Source organism: Lactuca virosa, chromosome 8 (assembly GCF_052849685.1).
Source record: "Lactuca virosa cultivar CGN04683 chromosome 8, Lactuca_virosa_CGN04683_v6, whole genome shotgun sequence".
NCBI lineage: Eukaryota > Viridiplantae > Streptophyta > Magnoliopsida > Asterales > Asteraceae > Lactuca > Lactuca virosa.
In genome coordinates, this window is record NC_136433.1 from 47,028,005 (window position 1) to 47,038,965 (window position 10,961).

The 10,961-nt window shown below is 37.2% G+C and overlaps 1 protein-coding gene across 1 annotated transcript; it reads right to left on the reverse strand.

Moving 5' to 3' along the window:
• Window positions 1-251: 251 nt before the first annotated feature.
• LOC145133402 (uncharacterized) lies at window positions 252-2,859 on the reverse strand. Its single transcript, XM_079068347.1, has 3 exons — window positions 2,215-2,859; window positions 1,720-1,820; window positions 252-1,027 (listed from the first exon to the last, which is right to left on the reverse strand). Exons 1-3 carry the CDS (start codon window positions 2,745-2,747, stop codon window positions 396-398), a joined length of 1,266 nt encoding a protein of 421 aa, XP_078924473.1. The 5' UTR covers window positions 2,748-2,859; the 3' UTR covers window positions 252-395.
• Between the last annotated feature and the right edge of the window lie 8,102 nt (window positions 2,860-10,961).

Here is a 10,961-nt window from a genome sequence, read left to right on the forward strand (position 1 = left end):
CACATATAATATACCCTTTTAACATCAAAATATCCGACCAATCTAAATAAGATACAGGATTTCTGTATTTGCAAAAAGCAACTACCACTTACACTATAAATCAACAATGACAAATAAAAGGGCCTTTTCTTTTCCTTTTAGTCCGAAATTCTGACACATTTTTACCAATTTTTATACATGATTTATACAAAATCGCTAGTCCCCATGAACAATGATCAATTTGATTGCTAGGGATACAAATAAAAAAAATGTACCAAGTACGAACTCATTTAATTTTATATACAAAGTGGAAGATTATAATAATGTCACCATAATTTTAGCTTCCCATTAATCCAAAATTAGAAATTAAAAAAATCTTAAGCCCACATTAATTAAAAAAAAAAAAGAAGATGACATCAGCTTTCCATTGCCTTGTAAATAACCACGAAACAGGGTAGTATGGCCCTCGGATTACAAACGTACAGCTCCTCAATATTCGAGTATGACCCGGGATACCCGGCCATCGAATCATACGCTCCATCTTCCTCCGGCGGCGCGTTCCCTGCCACGCGCTTCACTTTCCCCGCAATCACTCGACAAACCAGCATCGCCCTCAGCCCACGCGCCTCAACCCCAAGAGAGTCATGCGCCTTACCACTACTCGCGGTGGTGCACACCCCTTTCTTTCCAGCTTCGCCGGACTTTGGGTTTTGGAAACCGTGGCGGATGATCGTGCAGACGCCGCAGCCAGGGACGGAGCCGCAGAGGCTGGAGGAGCCGTGGGAGCCTAGAGAGCAGGCAAGTGTGGTGCAGTGGAAGCGAAGGAGCTCGTTGCCGTCGGCGGCACAGCGAGAGGCGGTGGCAGTGGCGGTTGCTCGGATCTTGATAGTGTCACGGCAGTCCTCGAAACGTTGGATAGTCCGACGAGTGTTGTTGACTTTTAAGATCCGTTCGATTGTGAAGATCGGATGGTCCTTATTTTGCCAGCTGGACTTGAATATTATCTCCACAATATTTCGACCCGAATCTTCGAGTCCGAGCTCCGATACTATAAAAATCAAACCAAACAAAAATAATTTACATTAATGGTCCTTATACAATTCATAAATACGTTTAACACCCTATGATTGTTGTAGAATATGGACCTAAGACCTAACTTGTTTTTTTTTGGGCAAATTTTCAACATCCAAGACTTTTATATTACATAAAACAATAAATGGTTTGAGAATTACTCATGAACAAACAAATCAACCTTATAAATACATTGCACATGCAAAATCTCAACTTTTTTTACATGATATTGACATTTCAATCGACATATATTGTATTTTCTTTGGTATGAAGGCAAATCTAATATTAATATAAATGGTCCCAAAAGGAATGTGGTTACATGATTACCCCATGGGAACAAAGGCTCACACTTGTCTACGGTAAAGACATAAAAGTCACTTGATTTTAGCTTTTTGGTCAGTCATTCATCATCTTCAGATAAACACAATAAAAAATATAAACGTTGTTATCCTTAGGGTAAAAAATATACATATGATATTGTATATAGGTATGTGTCACTAAAACTCACATGTACACTCGGTTTTAATGAACTTTTGACACATAATTAGTACTTTCAAAATGGCACTACTATCAGTTAGCTTTTCGCAAACATAACCTCAAACTTTTTTTTTCTTTTTTTTAATTATGTTAACTAAAATTTTATGATTAAAATGATTATAAAATTTATACCAGCATGCTTAATAGCTTGATGATGCTCCAAACTTTCCATTTTTGGGAAGACTTCTCCACATTCTGAACATACACAAATTGTACTTCTTGGAATTGCTTGTCTGCATGGTCAAAACAAATGTCAAAGTTATTTATACTGTATTAAAAGTATGACATTTTAAGTAAATAGGGCCAATATGCTACTTCAATGTTAAACACCATCCATCATTTGAATTATCAAATTAAGTTCATTAAATTAACATTTTAGAAAAAATAAGCACACAAACTTGTTTAGTTTCTGTATTTCTAGAACGAATGAGCTACGGATCTATAGAAAATATTTTACATTTATCTTTTCTGATATGAGAAAACTAAAACATTAACCTATTCTGATTTGTCTTTTAGTGTTTATATTTTTCGGAGAAATATATTATATAATGAAATTATGAAAATAACAAATTAATGTCGTAGAAGAAACAAAAATGAAAGATGAAAGAAGAAAGAAGTGAGAGTGACCTTGCAGGATCAACAATGGCATGGCATTCATAGCACCCAGAAAGTTTCCTCAATTGCATGCCTCTGGAAGATGACGTGTAACCACCTTGACCATTGGATCTAACTGAACCAGTTACAGACCTAGTAGAAGAAGAAGAAGAAGCACCATTACTAAGGTGTTTCTTCCTTCGGAGTAAGCCGGATTCCTGACCAACGCTGCTACTTTCCGGCGAGTTATCCGCCCTATGAACAACCCTCGTATTCCCATTAGCAACATCCTTGAAACTGCATATGGAGCCACAAGAACTCAACTTCGAGTACCCATTGGTGTTCCTTGATGCGTCTTGTTGGATCTTCTGATCCGACCCGGAAACATCCATCTGTTTGCACTTCAACAGATTCTTGATTTGGTCCCATGATGATGATGATGATGATGGTGGTGGTGATGATGAGTGTTGGTGTTTGAGTTTAGGGTTTTGTGGGTGATGTTGTCTTCTACGCTTTGTGGGTTGTACCTTGTGGGTTTCAGAAGGTGTAGGCGTAAGAACCGCCATGAAAGGAGGAGGAGGGTACTAGAGTTGTTGCAGGAAAACGTTCATGGAAGAAAGAGAGATGCTTTTGAAAGGCGTTTTGCTTCTTTTAATGAGGAGTGGATCTGAGGTAAATTTGAGGAGGGAAAAAGGGTTGGTGAAATTTATTATTTTAGCCCTCTTTATTTTAGTATTTTATTTATTTTCCAAAATTACTTTTCCATTATTTTAGTTTCAATGTTTTAAGGGTTTATGGAAATAATTGTTTTTGGAACGATTAGAAATTATTATTAAAACTAGTAAAGTGTTTGAAAATAAAAGATTAAATGTCATATTAACCCATCGAACTTTTCGCGTTTTTTTTAAAAGGTCATTAAATTATTTTTTTTGCACATTAAAGGAATATACTTTCATTTGACCGTTTAATTACATCATTTCATTGATTGTAAAATGTTTATCCCATATTTTCGTGACATGTGGCACCACCGTGGAATATTACTGCTGTAATCTTGGTCCCCAAGAATTGCCAAGTCATCGTAATGGTCCCTCTTATAAATCCGTCTTCCCCACCACTTTGTTACCCTAATCCGTAACCTTCACATAATACCACCGACTTCGTTTTTTTCCACCTATAAGTCAAGGAGATGGCCTCAGAACAAAGCTTCTCTTATGGTGGTTTCAGAGCTTCGGAACTAGACTTACCAACTGATTCCGAACTTCACGCCATGGAAATCGAAGTGCAGATGGAGGAATTGAGAGATGAGGTACGACAACAGCTTGGCGATTTTAGGGAGGAGATACGCTACTTGAAAAGGATAGTGAGCATGATGGGTGTTGTTGGAGTTGCAGTGATGTCGTTGATCGGGGTTCGTGTTTGCGTCGACTGCAGTGGATGGGGATTTTGGTGGGTGTAGTTTAGTTCGTAGCTAGCACGATGTCGATTAGTCTCTTTTGGGTTATCAGGGTTGTCGAAGGTTGTTTCTTTTTGTCTAATTTCATCATCTGCTAGTATTATATGTATGTATTAGGTTATGTGTTGCTGGTTATTTTGACTAGTGGTGCCCATTGACGATGTATTGGTTTTTAGAACCAAATTTTTGGGGGTTTTTGGTAAGACAATAACCTCAGTTGTAATGGATGAATGAAATGAAATGTAGTTCCTATTATAACCATTGTTTTGCTTTGCATATGATGTTATGCTTTGTAATGAAATGTGCCCATGTGCTACCACATTGTTATGTGGAAGTACATTGTTATATGATTGTTATTTGTTATGTCGAATTACCTTGGAAGTACAATTATAAACAAACATTCATGTTATGTTTTAAACTAAAGAAACTAACATTCATGTTTCAAATGAATAACAAACATCATACATCCATGCATTCATTAATGTCATAACTTGGTGTTTTAAAGACACGTTAACAAACTAAACAAGACCATAACATCAAGACACATTTAATAAAGACCTTACATTGTAACTAACATACTCCAAAAACAAAACAGCTTTAATCCAAGTCCATTGGTTTGCTTGATGTATCACCTTCACCGTTTTTGCCTACAACTTTTTTTGCAAATTTTTTCTTTAGTATCCTCTCTGACTTTTTCCTTAATTTTAATGTACCTACTTCTTTACCATTCTTCTTAGTCACACCACTTGTTGACCCACATTCACCTTCTCCCGTTTTGAAACCAATTCCACTTCCAGTATCACCTTCACCCTTTCCTTTTTCCCCCTTTGCCCTTTGCCCTTGACCCTTCCTTTTCATTAATGCACTAGTTTCACCTTCACCTTCTGCCTTCCTTTTTTTTGACCTGACTTTTTTGGGCCTTTGACACTGCATCACAGGTTGACTTATTGTGGCCTGATTTCTTACAAACACCACAGACCATCTTTTTCCCTGCCTTGGATACTCTGTGTGATCCACTAACCTCAATAATGTCCCTCTTTCTCTTACAAACACCACAAACCTTTAAAAAAACACGAAAAGTTCGATGGGCTAATATGACATTTGCCCAAAATAAAATACATCATCGAAAAAGAAATAGACAAAGACAACACTAAGTATTCTGGTTTAGGCTAAACTATTTGCCATGATGACTAATCCAAACGTAAAGATTAGCTAAAACTCATCTACAATTAGTAGTCATGAAACTCCGACCTATAAACACTAACCAAATTTTTTACTTCATTTTACATAATAGTATTATCATATTAATCTTCTACGTTTAAGAAAATAGTTCCATAGGCGCCAAAGCATCAAATATTGGCAACTTAGGAGTATTGGATCGTCAACATGATGATTAGAAAATGAAGAAGGAACACATCATATTGGATATCGGAAATTGAAAATCGGACTAAGGAAGGAGCTACCAAAAGGGAGAAATGATATCAAATGGGAAATTAAATCTTACTTATTGCTATATGGAAGTAAGGGTACACCCCTTTGGATGGTTGTCTATCCCAAAAGTTCTAACGGAAAGAAATAAATGATTTTTGTATTTAAGGGTTGAATCATGCTCAAAGTTCTCAAATCTCCTTTCATTCCGGTAAGCAGAATTCGATATTATGATTTGTTTGTTTTACATCTCATTTTTGATTATATAATCCATGGTTAATAATAGTTTCTAGATTATCTTATTATCTATGTAACATCCCAACCTTCAGGTATCATTATTTTTGTTCCATTATGATTTCATGTTTTAAGGTATACTAGACGAGTTGACGCTGTGACTTGTCGAGTAGCAGCGGGTTAGGACACGTCATTTAATGAGTGACTCGGCGAGTCGGCATGGGGGACTCGACGAGTAGGAGCTAGCAGTGGAAACCCTAAATTTCAGGGTTTTTGCACCCTATATATTGGACCATTAGTGCCTCCCACTGTCCTCTATCACCCCTTGAGAGCTAGAAACCCTAATTTCCGTGAGTGTGAGCTTGGAGAGTGTTTTGGAGCTTTGAGAAGTGATTTTTGTGAAGGAAACTTGTAGATCAAGAGGCTAGCATCAAGGATTTCGTGTGCATCCAGAGTCTACTTCAGCTTGGGCACGTTTTGGAGGTAACAAGCTGTTACCTTGACCTCTTTTCTTCTAGAATCTTTCATATGTGAAGACTAGGGATTTCTTTAGCTATTCATGAAGGGATTATGGTATGGGAGCTAGATCTGAAGTTGAAACTTCAGATCTGAACCTCTTTTGAGTCCTAAGTCCATAAAGTTCTTAATAGGGTCATGAAGGAACCCTTGTTTATGAGTAAAGTCCCATTCAAAGCTTAGATGTAGATTTTGAGTCATGCTAATACGTAAAGGTAGCAACTTTACGTTGCTAATGCACTCTAGGGACCTAGATCTACTGTTTGGATCAAAGGGGTAGTTCAGAATCGCTTGATCATGAGAGTATGCGTATGGACTCGGCGAGTCTGGAAGACGACTCGGCGAGTCGGGTAGGGTTTTGTCCAAATTAGTCCCGCTTGGACTCGCCGAGGTCTGGGAAATGACTCGGCGAGTCAGTTTGGACTTCCAAGCTGAGTCGCGTATCGACTCGGCGAGTCTGCTAGAGACTTGGCGAGTCGAGTCGAGAAATTCTGGAAGCAGGAGGGGCTCGAAACAGAGAAAGTTATATTCAGCAAACAGGTCAACATGGACTATTGACCATTGACTAGAGACTTGACTTGACTGTGGGATGTCTTGTACCTCCTAAGGGCATTTTGGTAATTTGAGTAATTATTGTGTGGACCACTTATGGGTACAGACGAGGTGGTTGGAGCTATATCGGGAGGTGTGGACAGTATCATTCCGAGCTACTAGCAAGGTGAGTTATCCTCACTATATCAATAGGGTCTAAGGCACCAAGGCCGGCCCTTTTAGTTGTTATCTTGGTTATAGTATGCTACATGTGGTTATGATCAGTTAGATCGGTATCAGGATAGACAATATGTTGTTATGCTCTTATGATCCGTTAGGATTGGTATGTTAGTGACCTGGTTAGGTCGGTGCTCTGGTTATGAGAGATTGCTATGATCGATGATCTGTGATATAGTTATATTTGATACCTGTTATGCCAGTATATGTTAGTTATGCGCACATGGTTATTTGCTTGATGTTTGGGTTGAGGCGGTCCTGCTTTGTGCTGAAGGCCAACATACCCTATGAGCAGTCCGGATAGACTGTAGGCCCGTATGGCGGTCCAGTCATACCAAAGGCTCGGGATAGATCCAGATAGACTGTAGGCCCTGCAGGGCGGTCCAGTCAGGCCGAAGGCCCAGTATGCATGTTGTTGACTATCTGTTATTGATATGGTATTATCGGTGTGGTATTGGTATTTTAGGGGTAGCTCACTAAGCCCTCGGACTTACAGTTTCAGTTTATTGTTTCAGGTACTTCCGGAGATCGTGGCAAGGCGATGGCTTAACCGTACCGCTCCTCATCCATGTGATTATACTTCTGGGACACTCTGATGAATAATATTTTGAAAACATTTTTGTAAAACTCTATTTGGTTTTATGGTTGAAAAAGTTTAAATTTGGCTTAAAATTTTGGATGTTACAATCTAGATGAATTTGAATGTGTAACTTTGTTCTACATCAACATTTTGTTTTTTATTTTGTTTAGGATCAAAATGTCTAATGATTTATCATATAAGTTCATGTTTTAACCATCATTCAAAAACTTACTCATCTAGTCCTTTCCCATCACATATTATGACACAACTAGACCTATATCTATGCAATGCACATTATAAAATTATATGGCTAAAACAATATTTTTTGGTCAATCATTTTGTTAATTCTCTTAACAATATACCCATAAGCATCTAAAATGACTATGTCTTTGTATTTTTTTTCCTAAGAAACTTCCATATATATTTAACGATGTATAAAAAATTCTTTGGGTAGATAAATAGAAATGGACCACTACATCACAAATTTGTTATTATACTTCAGCTGCAGATGATAAATAAAAAAGACATTAGCTTATAGAAAAGATACGACATTTTTATAAAAAAAAATTTGTATGTTTGGATGGATTTTGTAGACATACACACAGGTATGCCATTTGTTTAACTTCATTAATGCATTATATATATATATATATATATATATATATATATATATATATATATATATATATATATATATATATATAAATAACTGATGTTGTCTGATAAATTTAAGTGCATGATAAATTTTCTCCATTTTTAAAATTTATAATATATTATCATTTAATGAAGTAAAAAAGTTACTAATTTGGTTCACCCAAAATATTTGAGTCAAGACAGTTTTCAAATATCAACTAAACTAAGATTTAAATTGAATTTACTCATATAAAGCTATGGTCAACCTTATATAACTTACATTATTTTAGAATCGATCTCAACAGTTACCCGTTAATTGTATATTAAATGTTTTTAGATTTTTAATGACAATTACTTTATTCACAATATATATTTCTTATGGGTAAAAATCTAACATGCTCTTAACTAATAATTCAATTTAAATAGGAATAATAAAAAGTAGTAGTTACAAAACACATATATATATATATATATATATATATATATATATATATATATATATATATATATATATATAATTGTTGACACCCATACGTGTAAACCACGGTTAGGTCGTTAAATTTTTAGTTTTAACTGATTTTATATTATCATATAGTTTAAATTATTATATAATTTTGTATCAAATTTGTATAATTTTTTATATGTTATAGATAATGACAACAAAGTAATTATTTTTAATCAAACTTATATTTATATTTGTATCTATATAATTTGTGGTTAAAGTTAAATCATTTATTGACAATATTTATTTATTTATTTATTTATTGACTTCCATACTTGATGCATAAAAAATTAATTATATAACACTCTTTCTTGTTTATGTTTGCTGAGTTTTTATATGAAAAGTTATAAATAATTTAAACATGATTAAGACTATTGTAACATCCCGACTCTCAGGTATAAATTTTAAAAGTTTTGTATTCATTTTATTGTGGGAACTCGACGAGTTGGAGGCCCCAACTCGTCATGTCGAACCTAGTCAGCCCGCGTGGTCCATGGCATCTACTCGACGAGTTGGAGGACCCCAACTCGGGGAATAGAGGTTGTGCATGAGAACCTTAATTTTTAGGGTTTGCACCCTATTTAAAGGACCTTAAGTCCTTTCCTCTAGCCTCCTTACCACCTTTTGACGGCCAGAAGCAACCCTAATCGATCTAAACCCTATTCTTGAGTGTGTGAGAGGCTAAAAGTGTGTTTTGGTGCATTTGTTGAAGAAACTTGAAGATTAAGAAGCTTGGAACGAGGGGAAGCTTGTAGATCCAGTATCTACATCTTGTTGGCATCCAGTAGAAGGTAAAAAGTCTTTACCTTGGCCTTCCATTTCTTACATCTCTTCTTTTGTTGGAATATGGGCATTTTGGTACAAAATGGAGTCACCTTCGGGTTTGAGGTCATCACAAGGGCATGGTTTCAGATCTGGACGCCTCTAGTCCCTTATGGACATAAAGCCTGAAGCTTTGGCCCTCCTCCATGTCCAAAACCTTCTTCTAAGGCTAGTTATGAGTGTTTAAGCATCATGGAGCCTTGCATGCACGTAAAGTTAGCAACTTTACGTGATAACAACACCCTAGGAGCCTAAATCTGCAGTTTGGAGCTTTTGTTTCACTTAAAAGCATCTGAATGAGAAATGGACGAAAGGAACTCGACGAGTTGCATAGTCAACTCGACGAGTTAAATGTGGGTTTCACGCCTTCTGGATTTTGCATGAACTCAGCGAGTTGGAGAGGTAACTCGACGAGTTGGTTAGGGTTTTCCCGACATTCTGGACACTGCATGGACTTGACGAGTTGTCTGGAAACTCGGCGAGTCGACTGGGGTTTTCACGATTCTTGAGTTATGAAGGAACTCGACGAGTCAGTAAGCTATGCTCGACGAGTTGGGTCAACATGGACTGTTGACCTTGACCGTTGACTTTGACTTTGACTTTGACCAAGGGTTGACCAGTTTGACTTTTGAGGGTATTTTAGTAATTTGGGAATTTATGGAAGTGGATCATTGATGGATGTAGGTGTTGGTATTTGGAGCCATATTTCGGGAGTTTGATACTTCAGTTCCGATCGACATTGTGAGGTGAGTTCTTCTCAATATTTCAACAGGGTCTACGGCACCAAGGCCGACCCTTTATGGTTTGTATCCTGGTTATAGGATTATGCTATGTTAGAGATCAGTTAGATCTGTATCCTGGTTATAGGATTATGCTATGTTGGAGATCGGTTAGATCTGTATCCTGGGTATAGGATGATGCTATGTTAGTGATCTGTTAGATCAGTATCCTGGTATATAGGATGATGTTATGATTAGTGATCTGTTAGATCTGTATGACTATTTGTACATGCTAGCTAGCGTATGATATTTGTGTGCACATTATTGTTTGATTGGGGGTTTGGGTTGAGGCGGTCCTGCTTTGTGCTGTGTGCCAACATACCCACGGTGGCCCGGATAGACTGCAGACCCGGTAAGGGCGTACTAGTCAGGCCGAAGGCCCGACTAGCGGTCCGGATAGGCTGTAGGCCCTACGAGGAAGTCCAAACGTGTCGATGGCTTGGAGAGCGATCCAGATAGGTTGCAGGCCCTAAGAGGCGGTTCAGTCAGACTGATGGCTCATTATGCATGGTGTTTGCTATGATATTGTTTTGATTGTATGTCGTTGGTATTTTGGGGGCACTCACTAAGCTTCGGGCTTACAATTGTTGATTTTGTTTCAGGTACTTCAGATGATCGCGGGAAGGCGAAGGCGTGATCGTGCACTTCCTTGGATTTTTATGATTTGATTTCTGGGATACTCTGACATGAAACTATTTTGAAAACAAATTTGTAATAACTATTGGATTTTGAATGTCTTAAAAAGTTTTAAACTTACATGATTTTTGAATGTCGATAAATGAGAGCTATGGACTTAGCGCCCGTTGGATGAACCCTGTCAACTATGGATTTAGTGTATGTTGTATAAACCCTAGCGACGATGGACTTCGTGCTCATTCCTTAGGATAATCCTTAGGAATGAATGAATAAAGAGTAGCTGATTCTTAGGGTAGATCCTTAAGAAACAAAGAAGATAATGAGGATGGGTAATTGGGTTAATTGTTTGATGATAAAACCTAATAACTTCATTATTGTGGGGTTGAAAACCCTATGTACTCACCAGGTTTCCAAACCTGACCCACTCAG

Excerpts from the sequence above, each read along its gene's own strand:
- LOC145133402 (XM_079068347.1), bottom strand. The coding sequence starts at position 2,747 with ATGGCGGTTCTTACGCCTACACCTTCTGAAACCCACAAGGTACAACCC. Across the intron at positions 1,821-2,214 it reads GCCATTGTTGATCCTGCAAG|ACAAGCAATTCCAAGAAGTA; the intron begins GTCACTCTCACT and ends TTGACCATGCAG. Across the intron at positions 1,028-1,719 it reads TCAAGCTATTAAGCATGCTG|TATCGGAGCTCGGACTCGAA; the intron begins GTATAAATTTTA and ends TGATTTTTATAG.